Raw genomic sequence first — 22201 nt, 5'->3', positions numbered from 1 at the left:
ATGTGTTTTCACTGTTTTAACTATCACTTCTATGCAAATAATTGGTAAACTAGGATTTTAGCTCCTTGAGAACAAAAACTGAATCTCATTTATCTCAGCATCCCCAATACCTGGCATGTGTGAAACATAATTGGTACTTAAGTAACAAATGTTTCCCATGTTATATTTTTGGTCACGTTCTTTTACTTCACATCCCCCACCTACGTAACGGTTTTTTGGTTTTTTTTTACTTCTTTTGCCTTTTAAATTTTTTTTTTTTTCAACGTTTTTTATTTATTTTTGGGACAGAGAGAGACATAGCATGAACGGGGGAGGGGCAGAGAGAGAGGGAGACACAGAACCGGAAACAGGCTCCAGGCTCCGAGCCATCAGCCCAGAGCCTGACGCGGGGCTCGAACTCACGGACCGCGAGATCGTGACCCGGCTGAAGTCGGACGCTTAACCGACTGCGCCACCCAGGCGCCCCCTTCTTTTGCCTTTTATAATCTTATCTATCTTAACTATTTCAAAAACATATTGCCCAAGAAGTATTCCTGAATTTCCCAGACATGTTTTGGGGTTTTTTTGAACTTTCATGATTATTTGCAATCTTTTACCATACTACATTTCTAGAATGTAAAGTTATAAAGAAAAAAGCCATCTCTTAATCATTTTTACTGTCTTTAAAACATTGCATAAAACAAACTGTTATCAGTTGCAAGGGCAATGCTTCCTAATACCTGCATACAGACAGCTAAAATGGTCGTTTTCTTTGTTTCCTTCTTCTTTTAAAAGGCTAGAACAACCAGGAATTATTTGAATGACTGAAAATACAGTTGATCCTTGAACAACATAGAATTAAGGGGTGCCACCCCTCCTCCCACCCCCTGCAGGTGAAAATCCACCTATACCTTTGACTCCTTCCAAAACTTAACTACTAATAGCCTATTGTCAACTGGAAGCCTTACTGACAACATAACAGTCAAAATTAACACATATTTTGTATGTTATCTATATTCTATACAATATTCTTGCAATTAAAATATTACAAATGTTAAGGGGCACCTGGGTGGCTCATTCGGTTGAGTGTCCGACTTCAGCTCAGGTCATGACCTCACGGCCTGTGGGTTTGAGCCCTGCATCCGGCTCTGTGCTGACAGCTTGGAGCCTGAAGCCTGCTTTGGATTCTGTGTCTCCCTCCCTCTCTGCCCCTAACCCACTTGCATTCTGTCTCTGTCTCTCTCAAAAATAAATAAATATTAAAAAAAATTTTTAATATTACAAATGTTAAAATCATAATGAAGAGAAGTACATTTATAGTACTAAACGGTATTTATTGGGGGAAAAACATCTGTATAAGGGGACCCACACAGTTCAACCCGTGTTGTTCAAGGAACAACTGTATATCTCACTTTTTCTATCCTCCAATTATAAAAAGCATTCACAAAGTTACTCAAAGCTCTTTGGGAAATTATATGCTGATTTAAGGACTCTATGTTATGGCTTTAATCTTCTTATACAGCAGGGGGTGCTGTTTATATTACACCCTTGATTCCATCACCAGAACAATATCCTTAGCCTTTAGCTATATTGAAATTTCAAGCTTCTGTTCATAAAGTGACTTTTTATCAGGGACTGGTGGTGGCTCAATGAATGTCATAACTACATTTAAAACAAAGCATATTCTGTATTAATAAAAATAACACAATAATTTTCTTACATGAAGCAAAATACAACATGAGTCAAACAGGTTCTGTTAACCTCATGACTACAAAATAAAGTTATTTGGATATTAGAATGTTCCATTTTTGGAGAAGTAATTTTTTTCTACATTAATATACCTGATATCAGAAGATCCTCCAAAATAAACACTTGTTATGATTAAAATTCTTAAATTTTGCTCTGAGAAAACATTTGCAATCTGATAAATCATGTCATAAGATGAACATACTTTTAGAAGACTACAATTATTCTTTTTAACAGATACTAATATTCAAACATAGTTTCAATATTATGAATGCAACTTTTAGTTTCTATTTTAAGTGGTAGATAATAATGCGCACATCTTGAATAAAAATTAATATACATCTGTAATACCTAAGTTCTGACTTCCATTATAATAAGCTCAATATTTTTTAGCAGAGCTTTTTAAATTCTGCTAGCCAATCTAAAGTAATTTAAAGAAGTTACACAAAATGCCAGTGTCTTGCTAACAAGCCATGGTAACTAACAAGGCATGGTAACTGCAAGTGTCTTTATTAATGTTGGTGAATTTCATGCCAGAACACAATAAGGGTTTTCCCCCCCATGAGAACAAAATAGTATAAACACTGTACTAATGCCTTGAACCTAAACTACCACTGAATAAAATCTCCTATCTACTAGAAAAGTCCAGATAGCCAATTGAAGCAAAATAATTAGGGGTACCTGCATGGCGGTTCAGTTGGTTGAGCATTCGACTTTGGCTCAGGTTATGATCTCATGGTTCATGAGTTCGAGTCCCACGTGGGGCTCTGTGCTGACAGCTCAGAGTCTGGAACCTGCTTCAGATTCTGTGTCTCCCTCTCTCTGCCCTTCCCCCGCTCACACTCGGTCTGTTTGTCTGTCTCTCTCTCTCTCTCTCTCCAAAATAAATAAATATTTAAAAAATAGTTTAAAAATAATTACAAAAAGTATGCTAAAGCATTTAATCTTTTTAAAAATCAAGGAGACTGCTTACTGTGAGAGAACTCCACATGTTGCCTTTTGTGCACTAGAAATAAAAATGTCTTTAATCTTTCATTGCTTCCCAAACTTGTTGCAACATGTCTTCAAACTCTTGTCTCCACTTACTTAAAATTATAAGCATAATTTTACAGCATTGCGAAATCAGCCTTTGCTATACAGGTAGGCTTACTTCTGCATAATCATCAAAACTGGCAGCACATTGAAATAAAGGTTATGTGCGTATATTAACACTAGTAATGACTAAGTGTAAAAACAACTTGAACATCATCAAAATCACTGTAAATTCAAGAAATGCTCAAATGATTGGCTCACATATTAAAATCCTTAAATATATTAATCTTCAAATATTCTAGAACTCAAAGTGTGTAAACTATATAAACTTGATCTCTGATTAGAGAACAGAATTCTATAGTTAATGGTGATAAAACATTTCCCCAAATAAACTTCATTTCATTCCTGCAGTCTCAAAACGTTTTTAGCCAGTTAACCCTTATATTTTAACATTTAAAATGATGCATGGCATGGAAATAAAGTCTTTATTTTTTAGTATTTATTTTGAGATTATTTTAGGACTCACAAGAGTTGCAAAAACAGCAGTCTCAACCTCCCCTATGTTAACATCTTACGTGACAAAATATAATTTTCAAAACCAGGAAATTAACCTTGATTAATTAATTAAAATTAAAAATTTATTCAGATCTTTTAAGGTTTAGTTGCTGTACCTCCTTAATTTTCCCTGATTTGTGACAGTTCCTCAGACTTGTCTTTCAGGACCTTGATACATTCAAGAGTACTGGTTCAGTATTTTGTAGAACATCTCTCAATGTGGTTTCTTTAATGCTTTCTCTCAATTTGAAGAGATTATGCATCATTGGGTAGGGTAACCAATGTGCCCTTCTTGGTGCAACATATCTGGGACCCAAGATGTTGCTATGTGTACCAGAGAGACTAATTCCATCACTCGATTTAAGTTGTGATCTGCCTGGATTTTATGTAAAATTACTATTTTTCCTTTCAAATAGTTGTGGTGTTATAAAATTAGAAAACAAGTCATTAACAGCCTAGGTAACCTTGGGAACAAAAGCTGCCACTCTCTAACACTGAACATGGTAAACAGCTTTTGATTCAGTTTACCAAATGACTGTTGTTAAAAGATAGGAGCAGTTCCTCTTTCGTAATAAGCATTTTTGTTAGATCCGACGAAAGGATTTAGAGTTCACGGATTAAAATGCTAAAAATATACAATATTTTATATATACTTTTATCTTAAAATCCAACTGTACTTATTTTAGTAATGAAATAGAAAACTAAAAATAATCGAATTCCAAAATCTTACTTTACCTATGTTTTAATAAATAAAAAATACTTACAATGAGCAAAAATTATTAAATCAGCTTTGAAAAACGTACTAAGTGTATTAATTTGCTGGGGTTGCCATAACAAAGTACCACAAACTGAGTGCCTCTGATTACAATTTATCATCACACAGTTTCAGAGGCTGGCAGTCAGAAATCAAAGTGGCTCTAAGGAAGGATCTGTTCCTTGGTTCTCTCTTAGCTTTTGGTAACCTAGGTGTTCTTTGTAGGTCTTTACATGGGCTTCTCTGTGCATGTCTCTGTGTCTAAATTTCCCTCATTCATAAGGATACCAGTCATACTGGTTTAAAACCCACTCTAATAACCTCATTTTAACTTGATCTTCTGTAAGGACTCTATCTCCAAATAGGTCACATTCTGAGATACTGGGAGTTAGGACTCCAGTATGTTTTCTGGGAACAGACAAAATTTAATCTATAGCACTGGGCTTATTTTTATGAGTACTTAATTGATTTTAAGATATTACCTTACTTTAGTAATTTACTGTTAAAATTCTAAGTTAAAACTACAAAGTTCTACTCATAAAAGTTAGGTAAAATAATATTTCAAAAATATTGGGTGCTTTGTGATCAAATCCATCATTAAATAAACACACTAAGTTGGAGGAAGTTTAGATACTTGAAAGTTTGAGGGCCTTTATTTATGAAATCTGTAGATATCTACAACATATACAAATCACCTAAAAAGGAAAATAATGATAGTTTATACTGTAATGTAAATATTCAAAGAAACTGGGATGAAACTTTGGCTGTATCCCTAAACCCACAAGAATAGGTCTATCTCATTCCCTTGATGATTCACTAGTGATGTAAACTTAAGCCCTGGGTATCTTCTAAATAAGAAGTTCGAATAAAATAACAACTTTGAACTTGCAGGGTTTTATTTATTCCTTCTGTTTTCAGCAAGGTCAGCTGATACTTTAAGATTCTTTACCATGTGGCTTATAATGCCCATCCCCAGCTAAAATCTGCATAGCCATTTGGTATTACCGAACAAAATATAGCATCATCTAGAAAATGTATTAATTAAAGTTGATTCATCATCTAATTTTCATGTCCAAGTCCTGCAAGTTCATCTCCTTCCTTTCTTCAAAAATTGTTTCTTGAGCATATATTTTGTGCCAATCCCTGAATGGATAAATGTGGATTACAAAAAAGCAGATATAGTTCCTGTCCTTTAAACACAGAAAAAGGACAAGTAAGTAAAATAACACCAACTGTATAATTAGATTGTGAAGAGTATGATGGAGGAAATTATTAGAGGCAAAAATATATAATAGTGGAACAATTACATAGACATTATGAACAGAGGAGAATTCTCCAATTAGTGTCTTAGGACATTTAACCTGAGACAAACCATAAGAAAGAATCAGCCACATGAAGATCTTCCAGACACAGGGGAAGCATGTTTGAGATCCTGATTTGGGAAAGAATGTTTTATATCTGAAGAAGTGAAAGGCTTAGGAGGCTGAAAGATAATGGGACCAGAGTGAGAACAGTACCGGATCAATTTGATGTAGTCAGAGATTTGATCATGGAGGGTATAGGGTGTTAGGTGTTAGGTCAAAAGGTACCAAACACCCAGCTCAAAAATGGCTAAAGTAAAAAAGTGTATGTATTAACTCACATAATGTAAAAGCTTTGGAAAATATTCACTTTAAATAAGGGAGATTGAAAGTTTACCAGCACCTAATTTCTCTTTCTTCGTTTGGTTCTACTTCCTCAAATGGGCCCTTCCTCCTAGGTTTGTGGGACAAAAGGGTATCCTTTCTCACGAACAACAATCCCAGAATGGAATCCCTTTGTCTTTGATTACTCTGACTTACATCATGTGGCCCTTATTCCTTAGGCAATCACTACTGCCTGAGAAATATATTTGGATTGGCTAGACTGGGTAACACACCACCCCTGGAGTCTTAGGCGAATTTTTTTATAGTGATTTGTTTTGGGGGGGCAACTTCAGGCAATACTGTAGTAGTAGTGAAGAGGTCACATGAACCATCCATAGAAAATAATTATAAAAACCGGATTTAAAACAACAACAACAAAATTAAAGGTACTGAAAAGCAACCAAAAGCTAAGAAAAGCCAAGGGAGAGTTTAATCTAGAAAAATCGTAATGAGAAGGGGGTAAGAAGCATGACTTTGTGGCTTTCTGGTCCGATATGCTGCCTAAACCTCACAGGTATAACTACAGAAAAGAGCGGAAGAAAACACATCAGGCTTATCAACTAAAGGTGCCAGAGGTCAGAATCCAGGGCTGAGAAAACATCAGGAAATTTAAAGGGGAAATTCTGGCAATGAGCAAACCACAGAAAGAATGAGGCCCAAATTCAGAGCTTAAATTATCCAAATGCCTAGCTACAAGTACACTGTACATGAATAGGGAAGGATTCCAGGGCACTGCGAAATAGCTAGCAGAGAATGCAGAGAAATCTACTCCTGAAAGACAGAGCTACACATAGCAGATCAGCTGAGTTTGATGTATTTCTTTATTGAGTACAATCCCTCACCATGATAAGCTTAGACAGCAGAAAGCCTGAAGTGTCAGAGTACAGAGTCCAAAGCTAGCACAGCAGCTGGAAAGTAGAGGGTAATCTTAGAAGCAAGGAAACCACAGAGAGAAAGAGACTCATCTCTGCCTAAGTACTTGGCTGACCCAACAGTTTTCACAGGCACAGAAGAAACCAGCAGGGGGTTAGTCTACAAAAAAAACAAAACAAAACAAAAAAAAAAAACAAAAAACAAAAAACAGTGGAAAGTCAAAAAACAGGATAGATCATCATCAGTATGTTTTTGACCACAATGACATTAAAATGGACATCGATAAAGAATTGAGATGTTGGAAAACCCAAAAGATTCCACCAAAAAACTGCTAGAACTGATTCATGAATTCAGCAAAGTTGCAGGATATAAAATCAACGCACAGAAATCAGTTGCATTCCTATACACCAAATATGAAGTGACAGAAAGAGAAATCAAGGAATCGATCCCATTTACAGTTGCACAAAAAACCATAAAATACCTAGGAATAAATCTAACCAAAGAGGTGAAAAATCTACACACTGAAAACTATAGAAGGCTTATGAAAGAAATTGAAGAAGACACAAAAAAATGGAAAAAGATTCCATGCTCCTGGATGGGAAGAACAAATATTGTTAAAATGTCAATACTACTCAAAGCAATCTACATATTGAATGCAATCCCTATCAAAACAACACCAGCATTCTTCACAGAGCTAGAACAAATAATCCTAAATTTGTATGGAACCAGAAAAGACCCCGAATAGACAAAGCAATCTTGACAAAGAAAACTAAAGCAGGAGACATCACAATCCCAGACTTCAAGCTATACTACAAAGTTGTAATCATCAAGACAGTATGGTACTGGCACAAGCACAGACACTCAGATAAATGGAACAGAATAAAGACTGCAGAAATGGACCCACAAACATATAGCCAACTATACTTTGACAAAGCAGGAAAGAATATCCAATGGAATAAAGACAGTCTCTTCAGCAAGTGGTGCTGGGAAAACTGGACAGCGACATGCAGAAGAATGAACCTGGACCACTTTCTTATACCATACACAAAAATAAACTCAAAATGGATGAAAGACCTTAATGTAAGACAGGAAGCCATCAAAATCCTCGAGGAGAAAGAAGGCAAAACCCTCTTTGATCTTGGCTGTAGCAACTTCTTACTCAACACGTCTCCAGAGGCAAGGGAAACAAAAGCAAAAATGAACTACTGGGACCTCATCAAAATAAAAAGCTTCTGCACAGCGTAGGAAACAATCAGCAAAACTAAAAGGCAACCGACAAAATGGGAGAAGATATTTGCAAACAACCTGTCAGATAAAGGGTTAGTATCCAAAATCTATAAAGAACTTCTCAAACTCAACACCCACAAAACAAATAATCCAGTGAAGAAATGGGCAAAAGAAACGAATAGACACTTCTCCAAAGAAGACATCCAGATGGCCAACCGACACATGAAAAAATGCTCAGCATCACTCATCATCAGGGAAATACAAATCAAAACCACAATGAGATACCACCTCACACCTGTCAGAATGGCTAACATTAACAACTCAGGCAACAACAGATGTTGGCGAGGATGCGGAGAAAAGAGGATCTCTTTTGCATTGTTGGTGGGAATGCAAGCTGGTGCAGCCACTCTGGAAAACAGTATGGAGGTTCCTTAAAAAACTAAAAGTAGAACTACCCTACAACCCAGCAATCGCACTACTAGGCATTTATCCACGGGATACAGGTGTGCTGTTTCAAAGGGACACATGCACCCCCATGTTTACAGCAGCACTATCAACAATAGCCAAAGCATGGAAAGAGCCCAAATATCCATCGATGCATGAATGGATAAAGATGTGGTATATATATATATATATATACAATGGAGTATGACTCGGCAATCAAAAAGAATGAAATCTTGCCATTTGCAACTACGTGGATGGAACTGGAGGGGATTATGCTAAGTGAAATTAGTCAGAGAAAGACAAAAATCATATGACTTCACTCATATGAGGACTTTAAGAGACAAAATAGATGAACATAAGGGAAGGGAAACAAAAATAATATAAAAACAGGGAGGGGGACAAAACAGAAGAGACTCATAAATATGGAGAACAAACAGGGTTACAGGAGGGGTTGTGGGAGGGGGGAATGGGCTAAATGGGTAAGGGGCGCTAAGGAATCTACTCCTGAAATCATTGTTGCACTATATGCTAACTAATTTGGGTGTAAATTTTAAAAAATAAAAAATAAAATTAAAAAAACTTGAGATGTCAAATTACTGACTTCCAAATAACCCATTGGTGAAAGAAAAATACAAAAGGCAACAAAATATTTTCACTAGAATGATACTGAAAACATCAAAATATGTGGGATACAGTTACAACAGTAGTTAACCAAGAAGTTTATAACATTAAATGCATACATAAGAAAAAGAAAAAGGTCTTGAATAAATGACCGAAGCTTTCCTTTTAAGAAGTTACCAAAAAGAAAGAAAGAAAGAAAGAAAGAAAGAAAGAAATTACACACACAAAAGAAAAAAAATCAGGAAATAATAAAGGACAGAAATAAATAAAACACAAAAGTGAGAAAAACCAATGAAACCAAAAGCTAGTTTGTCAAAAAGATTAAAAAAATTGATAAACCTCTAGTCACAAAGAAAAAAAAGGCACAAATTATTAATATCGATAATGAAAGAGGACATTCAAAGGATAAGTTACTATTTGGAACAACTTTGTGCTCATAAAGTCAGTGATTTAGATGAAATGGACAAATTCCTTGAAAGACATCAACAACCAAGGCTCACTAATGAAAAACGATAAGCTGAATATATTCTCTATCAATATGTAAAAAGTTGAACTCATGGCTTAATATCTTCCAACAACAATTAAAACAACAACAAATTTTCCAAGCCCAGATGACTTCCACTGGTGGATTCTACCAAAAATTTAAGGAAGAAATAATACCAATTCGATACAAACTTTTCCCAAAAAACAGGTTGTCAAGAAGGAGGAAGAGGTCAACTATGTAAACTCTGCCAAGAGGCTGAGATGAGAATAGAAAAGTAACAGGTATGGGTTGATGTGTACATTAAGAGATGAGAAAAAGGAGAAAGCATATGCAACTTTGACTTTTGAGGAATTTGCCTGTGAAGCAAGGCAGAAAATAGGGCAATGACCAGAAGAATAGTTGAGATGAAAGGAAGGTTTTTGGTATGTGTTTTTTTTTTTTTTTTTTTTTTAGGATGGGAGATACTAACAGCATACTTTTATATTGAGGGACATGATCCAGTAAATACAGAAAAATTAATGATATTATATAGAAGGAATGAAGTCCTTAAAAGTCTTTTAAACATCTTTTTAAAAAGCAATAGGTATTTGCTATTGTCTGTGATGCTTAAGAGCCATATCTTTTGAGTGAAGCATTTTTTCTATTTTGTTTAATTTACATTGTTGTATGGAATAATATATCAAAAGAAATTTGTAATAAGTACACATGAGCTATTAGATGTTCTGAAGAAAAAAACTGCTGAAATTGGTATTAAGTTCATCTATATATACATCAGGAGTTTATTACACTTCACAGGTTGAGAGATATGGCAGAGGGCCTATCACCAGATGAGCTGACGTGCATAGACAATTGGCTCATTTAACATTAGTTCTAACCTCCTTTCAGTGTACCTTCCTGTGATACAGAAGCTGGGCAGCTTAAAACTACATTTACCAGTGTCTCTTGCAGCCAGGATGGATATAGTTTAGATTCTGTCAATCAGGTATGTTTGAAAAGAATTAAAACCTGAGTTAAACTGGCACATTAGCAGCACATAATGTGCATGCCTGAGGTGGGTGTACACCTAGGAGGCAACACAGAACAACCTTGGAGGCAGTTATGTCAGTGGTTCCCAAACACTGGATTGCAGCTGAGGTGGTATGATCCATGGAGACATTAGCTGGAACAGTGGTGTCCTGATTGACCCTTAAGCAGGCCAATTCAGTAGTAACGCCCTGAAAGCATGCATGACGACGAGGGAACCAGCTCCTCAATAATTTCATAAGTACCCAATTCCCTATATTAAATCTCTTTCTGCTGAAAACAGCTTTAGTGTTATCATGAGCTGAACTGGCTGAAATATCAACCAACAACCCCAACCGGTGACCATTTCAAAACCAAAAAGCCAATTCAGTCTATCACAACTGGTCTGCTATCTGATTACCAAGGACTCTTCAAAGTAATACTGAAGGAAAGGAAAATGAAATCCTTAAAAATGTATGTATAACCTTGAAGGTTAAAGAGGAGTTCTTAAACTAGGATAACCATAAATAAAAATATTGAGAAATCTGACTACATTAAAATTGGAAGTTCTATTAATCAAAAGACAATTTGGAATAAAAAAAGACACACCACAGACTGGGTAAAGATAGGTCCCACAAATATAACTAACAAAAGGACCAGCATCCAAAATATAAAATACTCCTAAATCCATAGGAAAAAGATACACAATCTGATGGAAAAATGTACCAAAGTCCTAAATAATCACTTCAAGAAAGAAGATCCAAAAGGCTAAAAACATAAAAAGGCACCTCAGTGAGACATTTCATATTCATCACTGACAAAAATCAAAAAGGCTGACAATGGGAAGTGTTAGCATGGATGACAAGCCTCAGGATTTTAATACACAGTTGGTGGAAAAAGAAATTAGTACTACTGGTAAAGTTGGAAGACATTTTCAGAAATGTATGCTTCTATACACCGGGATCCTTGTTTATTGGTCCTAGCATTGTAATTAGCAAAAGTTGGAAACAACTCAAATGTCCACCAACAGGAATATGGATGTATATTCTATTAAGTGCAAATGCAAACAAAAAGATAACTGAGCCTTTTCTCTTTTAAAACTTATTCCTCCTCCACATTTCTCATTACCTCACTCCTGACCCAGTTACTCGAGTCATGTCCGGGCTTCTCTCTCTCTCTCTAAACATTGCCTTGCCAAATTTGAATAGTCATTATGTCCCATATGTCCCTTCTTCTCTAACTCCTTAATTTGAGCCCATATAATTTCTCACCCAGATAAATATAACTAACTCCTAAAGGTCTTCTTTGCCTCTACTCTCATTCCCACTGCAAACTGATGTTCAAATGTTGCTAAAGCTTTCATTTTCAAAGCCATGTGATGATAAAACCCTTCTACTTGGATGAAGTATGCATAAAAATAATGGTTATAATTTACTAGGCACCCACTGTATGTCAGGCATTATCTCATTTATCCCTATAAGGCTGCAAAATGGGTGATGTTATATCTATTCTATAGATGAGGCAACTAAAGCTTGAAAGGAGTAAAATGGGGCCCTTGGGTGGCTCAGTCAGATGAATGTCTAACTCTTACTTTCAACTTGGGTTATGATTCCAGGATCATGGGATCAAGCCCCACATCAGGCTCCCTGCTGAGCATGGAGCCTGCTTGATATTCTCATTCTCCCTCTCTCTGCCTCTCTCCTCCCTCACATATGTTCTCTCTCCTTAAAAAAAAATAAAAAGATAAGTTAATTACCCAAATTCACACAGTTAATAAGTGAACAAGCCAAGATTCAATTTCAAGTTATTTCAATTGCAAAATCTTTGCTTTTAATCATGACTCTGCCTAAATTCCTAAGCATCGCACATGAAGTTCTAAATGATCTGACAGTAGCCTATTCCCCGGCTTGACTTCCTGTCCCTCTTGCTTCCATTTCACCATGGTAGATATTGCCTATCCCTTACTAGTAACCTCTATTTTCTTCAGCAAAGCAGTATCCTCAGCTAAAAACTTGTTTTCCTAACCTTCCGGAAGCTGAGGTTATGATTCAGAGGAAAGAGATACAAGTGGAAATCTCTGGATGGGGTTTCTGGGAAAGCTCTTTAACAGGGGTCAAAGCAAGCTAGTATGCAACTTTTGCTGCACCCTCACCCCATCTTCTTCCTTCCTAGAAAATTATGCTGTACAGAAATCAGCTCTCTTACAGCCATGGGATATACATGTGAGCATGAAAGCCCCATACGCTAAAAGACAGAATATAAAATTAGAAGCCCAAGTCTGTGATGGCATTACCCACTCCAGGACTGCCTTTCTATGGGCTTGCATGTTTAATTGCCATGTTTTCCTACTCACAGTTAAGCACTGTCATAACTGACATATACCCTAAGTTCAGGTATTTATTGGTCGACTTGCAATTTCCTCGATATATTATGATTTGGTACACTTCTGTAGAGGGAGGTGGCCTGCAAGTAAGACACATGTATAAACCAGTCTTTAATTTCTAAAGGAAAAGTAAATACTCTGGCTTAAGCCAGAGAATTTTTAAATCATTTATTTGTTTTGTGTATTCAGCGTTTTTATAAGCTTTTGTTTAAAGCTTCTACCCTTAAAAATGGGTTGAGGGGCGCCTGGGTGGCGCAGTCGGTTAAGCGTCCGACTTCAGCCAGGTCACGATCTCGCGGTCCGTGAGTTCGAGCCCCGCGTCAGGCTCTGGGCTGATGGCTCGGAGCCTGGAGCCTGTTTCCGATTCTGTGTCTCCCTCTCTCTCTGCCCCTCCCCCGTTCATGCTCTGTCTCTCTCTGTCCCAAAAATAAATAAAAAATGTTGAAAAAAAAAAATTAAAAAAAAAAATAATAAAAATTAAAAAAAATGGGTTGAAATTCAGCAACTATTACTGAAATTTCTCAAAGTTTTATCTCTGTGTTAGGTCAATGACCACAAATCTCAAACAAATTTGATAAAGTTTAATTGTGGAACTATTCTCTTAGCTTTTACTCAGAGTCAATATGTGGAATAATCTGAGTATCTGTGAAATTGGTATGTAGGTACTATTTGGTTTTTTTATACAAAAGTTCTGGTGACATATTCCACATACCACTCAGGACTAGAAAAAAAGGTTTATTTTTCTTCTGAAGAACTGATATACTTACTAACAGTGGTGTATGAGTCATGTAACACATTAGGTATTCCTTTTATTCTTAGCGACTAGTTTGGTAAGTTTTTTGGTCCAATATCAGTGGCTTTGTTTGGCTAACACCTTTTTACCTTTTAGAGCCTATTCTTTGATATTTTAGGTATTTTGTGTTTGCTTATTGTGCGAATACATTTATTGAAAGCTGTCTCAAATTATTTTTTAGAAATAGGTAAGTTCTTTTTTTAAAAATTATAACTTAAAGGAAAAAGAAATATTACTCTTCTGATATGACCAACAAAAACCCATATGCAGATACCCTTAATCAATCATTATTGCGATGTTGTTTTCTATCATAGTTACTGTAATAAAATTGAAGGTGTGTTGTGAGAGGCAATCCTCCCAGGTTTCTGCATATTATTGCTGGGTATGCCAAGAATGCAAAGCCTTGACCACTCTTTAAGCAGACCATTTCTCAGGATTGCATTTGCAGGGAGCAACCCTGAAGGATGAAGCAGCATCTTCTTCAAGACAGAGCAGGTTTGCTTTCATTTAATATGAAAGCATTGGATTTCCCAAGTTTGGTATTCCTCAGCTGCAACAAAAACACACTTATAAGATTTATAAGATTCCACTGGGCCATTGTGTTGCCTCTTTAGGACTTGGGAGGCATGGGGAGCCAAGGCCAACACGATACTCATGCTATTTGCTGCGAAAGAAATAAAATGTCTGACCCAGGAGTCTCATGTCTTCTGCCAGCATGCACAATAGGGACAGGCTAACTTGGAGGTGGGTTTAGTCCCAACCCCCAACAAGGTATTCACTCAAAAAAATTAGTTGATCATTCAAAGTTTGAAAGCAGGTTTGAATTACATCCTTTGTAACTCAGAGGAATTCCTACAGACATACCATTAATGAAGATGATGGAGAAAGGCCAATTAAAATAACTGTTTAAATCAACAGAATGTCCTCAAAGGATCCATTAAAGAACTGGTGAGGTTTTGACATTTTAAAGATGAAAATGGTTTTGTTGTCGCTATACATCAAATAAATTGAGGAGATTCAAGTTGTTTAAGACAAAGAGTCTAGATTCATTAACATTCTATGATCTTGTTATAAATGAAGAGAATTATCAGAATGAATGGGCCAAAAACAATGAATCAAATAAGGGAAGATAGGAAAATATGATAAATAGAGCTATGCAGGACAACTGAGCATTCTCTTATGCAACCCATCGGTTGTAAGTTAATATAAGGCTTTACTTTAAACATAAACCACAACACCGTGAAAGCTAAAAACAAAAAAGCATTTTCTTAGAAACTGAAAAAACTCAGGGGCGCCTGGGTGGCGCAGTCGGTTAAGCGTCCGACTTCAGCCAGGTCACGATCTCGCGGTCCGTGAGTTCGAGCCCCGCGTCAGGCTCTGGGCTGATGGCTCGGAGCCTGGAGCCTGTTTCCCATTCTGTGTCTCCCTCTCTCTCTGCCCCTCCCCCGTTCATACTCTGTCTCTCTCTGTCCCAAAAAATAAATAAAAAACATTGAAAAAAAAAAAAAAAAAAAGAAACTGAAAAAACTCATGCTACACATTCTGAAAGTATGATATGTTAACAACTAATATATGTCTGAATAAACATAGAAGTAAAATATGCTTTCATTCAATATAAGCAACTCACCATAACAATTCTACAACTTTCAAGTTGGTAAATAAATGATAAAAATGATTTTTTTTTCTAGACAAAATTTCTGACATAGAAAATGAAAAAAATTCATGTTGTATATATGGAAAGTATAATGTGTTAATAACGAATATGTTTCTGAATAAATATAGAAATAAAATATGCCTTCATTCAACATAAGCAACTCAACATAAAAAGTCTATGACACTTTCAAGTTGGCAAATAAATGTAAAAAGTGAATTCTTTCCTAGATAAGGGAATTTCTGATGTTACTCTGCAACTCAGCATACCCCACCCCTTTTGCAACTCTCAACCACCACTAACAAAAAATAGTGCCCAACATGTTGTAAGTGTCCAAAGTTATATGCAATTTAAGTGTCACTAATTCAGAAAACTAAGTAAGAAATTGGTAACAGCAAAGTGTCCAGAAAACTCATAGCTCTGTACTCAAGAATTGAAACCTTCAACATTAAAAAAAAAAAAAAAAATCTCTAGAAACACTATATAAAGACTAATACAAAGTAAGACAAGCAGATTGGAAGATACACTGAAATGAGCCGACAACAAAGGAAATAAGAAGAATTATAAAGTGCAGGAAAGAATAATTACAAAAGTACAACTGTGTACGATCATTTAGACAAACTAAGATAAAATGCCAATCACAGCATCACTATTTTTGAACACAGCATATTGTCAAACGCATTCATCATTTTATATATAAGGGAAGTGTGCATGAAGTTGTGAACTGACTCAACCAAGAATGTACAGGATGCAGGATAGGGATTTCATTTATTATTATTATTTTTTTTTTTATTTAAAAAAAAAATTAACGTTTATTTATTATTGAGAGATAGAGAGACACAGAGCGTGAGCAGGGGAGGGGTAGAGAGAGGGGGAAACACACAATCCCAAGTAGGCTCCAGGCTCCGAGCTGTTAGCACAGAGCCCGACGCGGGGCTCGAACTCACAAACTGCGAGATCATGACCCAAGCCGAAGTCGGTCGCTCAACCAACTGAGCCACCCAGGCGCCCCTCATTTATATTTTTAAATAAAAGTCTATTTTATCTTACTTATTTTGTAATCCCTAAGAAAATTCTAGAAAATTGTTCTGATAAATCAATGACAAAATGACATCCTTCTTATCATTCCATTGATTAAAAGAAATCAAAATAATTGAATAAGTATATATTTGACAATTTACTAAGGTATTTTGTTAGCAAACATTCCATATTTATCCAAAATTATAAATCTAATTTTGAAAAAAGATATCATTTAGTTCTTTGGCTTATAAACATATGAAATAATCTATATGATAAAAAAATATTTAACTTTAAAACCTTCCTAGTGATAAAGGAATGAGTTAACCCTTTAGCATTTTCCTTTTTTTCTTTTAAAAAAAAAAGGAGGTATTCTACCAAATCTGTGTTTGGGCAAAGAATGATTTCGGGCAGTAATTAAAAACACCTTCTATAAAATTAATCAAAATTTATGATATTTTCACTTCTGAAATTGAATTTTTATGATTGTCTTTTTAGCAGTCTGAACTTTGTTCATGTTTAAGAGAAACTTGTCATGCTGTTAATTTTTAGAATAATTTCCATTGAGTAGATGATCTCCTTTAGTACACATCATGAACTGGTGTAGTTGGGAGTTTGGTGAAAGATATTTCAAATAGCAGAAGCAAATTTAGAACAAAAGGTCCATGGCATTGGTACCTAATCTTACCACCAAGGACTCCTTTGTATTTCTTTCACTTCTCCATGGGTTTATTGTTTAAAAATATTTTGCATGTACTCATTTATTAATTGAAATGGTCAAATTAAGACAAGATGAAGAGAGCTTCTCATAAGCATGTAAAGCATGAAAGATCCAGCATGACACCTCAGTGTGCTGGCAAAATCCAGGAAAAGCAGAAACCTAGTTATTGTTCAACAGGTCAAGAGAGATGATGAAAACATTTTACTCAGAGTTCAGTAAAACACTATGAATGCAAATTAATAAATGGAAGGTATTCTAAAACTGAGTCAATAAAGGGTATTCACCACATGGGTTGATTGTAGAGCTCAGGGAAGCAGCTCCCGTGGAAAGGCCGCCTTTTGAAACTGATGAAGCCACAGAAGGTACTGAAGATGAAGGTGTAGTAGAGGAGGCTGTTGAGGATGGTAACCGTTCTCCAGACTCCATATCTATGAGAGGGAGAAAAACATTAATTCTCAGTATCTGATGGTGGCATTATTCAAAGAACTAAACATATTTAAATAATTCAAACACTTAGGCATATTTTTTAAAATATGAAAGTGTTTCAAAATACATGTTCTTCAGAAAGATAAAATATGGAATACATAAAAACGAAATAAGTATAATTTAAAACACCAATTTATGAAATAAGTTTAATGTTTAGTATACCAAATCCTCTTTTAATAGACTTGCAGAGTTTCCTTATAGCAAAAAAAAAACATTAACAGTGGTTTGCATATATCTTCATACAAATGTGTTGCCACAATCTTAGAAAAATTAACATATTAACTTCTTATTCTTCCTAAATCACCTCATCGTCTATTCACTTACAACATAACACCCATATTATCTTAATGAATCAAGAAAATAACACCAGATTTATTTTTTGTGTGTGTGTTTTTAAATTTTACTTTAGAGGGAGAGGAAGAGCATGCACGAGTGGGTGAGAAGGGGAGAGAGAGAGAGAGAGGGAGAGAGAGAGATTTATTTTTTGTGTGTGTGTTTTTAAATTTTACTTTAGAGGGAGAGGAAGAGCATGCACGAGTGGGTGAGAAGGGGAGAGAGAGAGAGAGAGAGAGAGAGAGAGAGAGAGAGAGAGAGAATCCCAAGCAGGCTCCATACTCAGCATGGAGCCTGATGTGGGACTTGATCCGGAAACCCTGGGATCATGACCTGAGATAAAACCAAGAGTCGGATGCTCAACCAACTGAGCCACCAAGGTGCCCCCAAAACAACACCACATTTGAATGCGTTGTAACCCTGTCTTCCAAACCCAAGTCTTGTAAGTCTTAAACATCCAAGAATCTGACTTGGTAATCCCCAACAGAGCAAGCACTCCTCCCTCACCAAAAAGATAAATCCATTTTACAGTTTTTAATCATGTCAAGTATGAACTACAATTAAAATGGCCTTAATATGACCCATTTATAATAACTGAGCCATTTATATGTATTTATACTTATTTGCTTAGCTATTTCAGGTGTAATCTTACATTGGTCTTACTGTAACAGTTAATGCTGATATTAAAAATTTAGAGTAGAAATGGGCGGAGGGGGATCAAAAAGTACAAACTTTCAGTTAAAATAAGTAAGTCATAGGATATAATGTACACCATGGTGACTGTTGTTAGTAACACTGTTTTGTTTGAAAGTTGCTAAGAAAGTAGATCTTAAAAGTTCTCATCACAAAAGAAATTTGTAACTGTGTGGTGATGAATGTTAAGTATGCTTATCATGATGATCCTTTTGCAATACATACAAATATTATGCAATACATACAAATATTTGCAATACATACAAATTATCAAATCATTATGTTGTATATGTGAAACGAATATAAAATGTTATATGTCAATTATACCCCAATATTTTTTTAAAAATATAGAATATTAAAATGGTTATTTTAATACTCTCTGCATACAGTGATCCTACAAGGAAGCAAGAAAATCATGACCTTCACAACTGCTTTAATAAGTACACAATTTACAGGAAGAAACAAAATAAAGACACTGCTCACTTAAAACTGAATTTACAATCCACCACAAACTTTCACTATGGAAATAATCTAACCATAAAAAAAGATTTCTGCATGGAATTCTACAGGCAATTCAAATAAAAACAGTTTGTTTTAAAAATACTGTCCAATTAAAATAATGCAGAGTTAATGTTTAAATGTTGATTTCATCCATATGGTATCTAGATGATTTTTCTCTTAAGATGAATACATATAGTAAAGATTATCATCTCTGGTTGACACATAGCATCATTAGTAACAAGTTCAATAAGTTTTCCAATCATACACAATTCAAAACCTTCTGTTCATATTCTGGTATTGCTGTTAATCACCTTATAGATGATAATGCCATAATGAGTATGTTCATATTCTTAAATAACTTCTCTTTCTTTTTTTCAGCATTCATCATGGAAAGGCGTAGCTGGTACCAATGGTTACATGAAACTAATGCTTACAGGGCAGGTTTTGGGTCATCAAGCAGTCACCAACGAACTTTGAAACATGAGGCTGGTCTGAGCCGAGGACCCTACTGACATCTTTCACTACAAATTATTTTCACCAACAAGTCTCATTTTATTAAATGCAAAAAATAGGAATCCTTTACCTAGAGTTTATAGAAAAAGGCTATTTAAAAAAAATTATAGCTGGTAACTTCACTGTGCCTAAATGCATTTAAAAAAATGGAAAGTTTTTTTTTTAATTTGCTTTTGTACTATATAATTTGGTGATATAGATAAGCACTTTAGTTGAGTATCTGGCATAAAAGAATTCAATAAATAATAGTTGTTACTTTTTTTAGGATAATAAATTATAAGCTCTAGGTGTATTTCTTTCTGTTGCTGTAACTTGATTTGGGACTAAAGCAAGTAAAATCCAGAAAGTCAAACAAGCAGTCTCTACATATTGCTTATTGGAGATCATTTTTCCTGGAAATATTTATTAAAATTAAAAATATACATATACTTGGATCTTACAATCTATTTTTGAGAATCTATTCTGTAGTAATAAAATACTTGTAGGTTCTTTATTATAACATAGTTTAAAAATAAAATTTAAACCTGGCAATAAGAAAGAGTGGAACTACAGCTGGTAGTTACAGGTCTTTAGAACTACTCAGAGAAGAAGCCTTAAAATACATGTGCACGGAGGGATACTAATAGCAGTAGAAAGTCTGGAAAAAGCAGGAGAGAGCAGAGAAAGGAGGAGAAAGTCTGAGGAGAAACAAGATATTGGCACAGTCTCTAAGTATCTGCTCCAAAGTTTTTACTAATTACAGATGGCAAAAAATTAACTTCACAGTGGAGAAACTATACAACTTGTAATAAAATATCATGTACCCTCTGATGCCCTTAGAGGCACATACCACCTCTGTGGCATTCTTCCTGACAACACATAACCTCAGTCGAATCATGAGAAAACATCAGACAAACCAAAACTGACTAGTGTTCACCAAGTGTCCAGCTCATGAAAGTAAAGGAAAGACGAAAGAACAGCCAAAGGTTAAAGACTTAAAGCAGATACAGTTAAATGTGATGTTGGATCCTAGGCTGAAATTTGGAACAGAAAAAGAACATTAATGGAAAAGCTAGTGAAATCCTTACAAAGTCTATAGTTCAGTTAATAGTGCTGTACCAGTGTTAATTTTCTGATTTTTATAATTTTGATAACTGTACTATGGTTATATAAATTATGAAAATTAGGGGGAAAATATATATGTGGGTAAAATATATACATGTGGGTAAAAAAATATATGAATGCTCTGTATTTGTTTTTTAACTGTTTTTAAGTCTAAGATTATTTCTAAATGAAAAGTAAAGAAAAACAAAAAACAGTCTGGCACATAGTAGGCACTCAAAAAAATACATATGGGTTGGGGTTGAGGAATATAAATCCAAACACTGAAGAAATGAAGACACTGATTACATTGGGATTACAGCATTATGTCAACAAGACATTTGATAACAGACACTATTTGAGTTCAAAAACAGTATCTGGAGCTTATCAGCTGTGACCTTGTACCAATTATATAACTTCAGTGAACTTTCAATTCCCTCATGAGTAATATGATGATGATATAATTAGGATTAACTGAGATAATGCATGTAAAGTGCTGAATACCTACCATTTAATAATTATTAGCTATTGTTTTTAATAAGTGAATATCTGTGTATATAATTACCCATGTGTATATGTGGCAGTAAAAGAAACCTTAAGGTATTTTAGATTATTCATTTCAAGTAAATATTTCAGAGTCATATTTATTTTAAGGTTATATGTATGTTTAGCATGTTATTACATTTTTTAGCCAGATAAATTTTGTGTTAAGAATTAAAAAAAAAAAGAATTTAAAATAAATGTCTTGCAATTGTATAAGTATGAATGGTGAAGTGTTTTGCCTTAAAACTTTCAAACTAAAGTGGAACACAAATATATGTGAAAATGAATACATTCATTTTCAGTTGAAAAAATATAATTATGATTACACTAAATTGTTATTCATTATTTAAGCATATTACACAAAAATGGTAGAAACCCATCTCTTCAAATCATTTAAGAAAAATATATTCAGAGGCTCCTGGGGGCTCAGTGGGTTGAGTGTCCGACTCTTGATTTCAGCTTGGGTCACGATCCCAGGGTCCTGGGATTGAGCCCTGCCTCGGGCTCCATGCTTAGCATGGAGCCTGTTTAAGATTCTCTCTCTCTCTCAACCTGTGCTCCCCTCCCCATGCTCTCTCTCTAAATAAAAAAAAAATAATAATAATTTAAATAAAAGAAAAATATATTCATTAAAATAAAAATGGTTAAGGTGTCCCAGAAGCATCTATTTTCAGATTTCTATTAGGGCCAGAGCATCCAGATCTGATACTGGCAACCCTATAACAGCCTCTCATTCTGACTCTATGTGTTAAGGATACCACCTTCATCTCAGGTTCAAACCACTACCAACAAACTTCTCTGTGACCAAAAACAGCCCAAATACGGTACGATCAAAATGAAGGGGCTATATAATAATATGACTCTGCCATCGCACACACTCAGCTATGGAAGAATATCAATTAGTAGGTGCATCTTCTAGCTTAAGGCCATTTATGAATATACTTTTTAATGTATAACTTCAGAATTCTTTATTTGCAAAGTTAATAACCAAGGTAAGGTAAAGATTACTACAACTGAAAATTAACATAAAATACTACAGTAAAAAATAAATTTGTTCATGTGAACAATGGAAGAAAAACGTGCAG

At 35.1% G+C, this 22201-nt stretch overlaps 1 protein-coding gene across 20 annotated transcripts in view; it reads right to left on the bottom strand.

Moving 5' to 3' along the window:
- Positions 1-22201, bottom strand: part of BAZ2B (bromodomain adjacent to zinc finger domain 2B) — a 321736-nt gene that overhangs the window by 121979 nt on the left and 177556 nt on the right. For all 20 annotated transcript variants that reach the window (XM_058694256.1, XM_058694274.1, XM_058694265.1 and 17 more), the window contains one exon: positions 17252-17395. In XM_058694256.1, the coding sequence (XP_058550239.1) occupies positions 17252-17393 (142 nt within the window). In that variant the 5' untranslated portion in view covers positions 17394-17395. Of the gene's footprint in view, positions 1-17251; positions 17396-22201 lie in introns of those variants that run through there.

Source organism: Neofelis nebulosa, chromosome 2 (assembly GCF_028018385.1).
Source record: "Neofelis nebulosa isolate mNeoNeb1 chromosome 2, mNeoNeb1.pri, whole genome shotgun sequence".
Classification (NCBI taxonomy): domain Eukaryota; kingdom Metazoa; phylum Chordata; class Mammalia; order Carnivora; family Felidae; genus Neofelis; species Neofelis nebulosa.
This window is presented reverse-complemented; position numbering and strand designations above follow the sequence as displayed.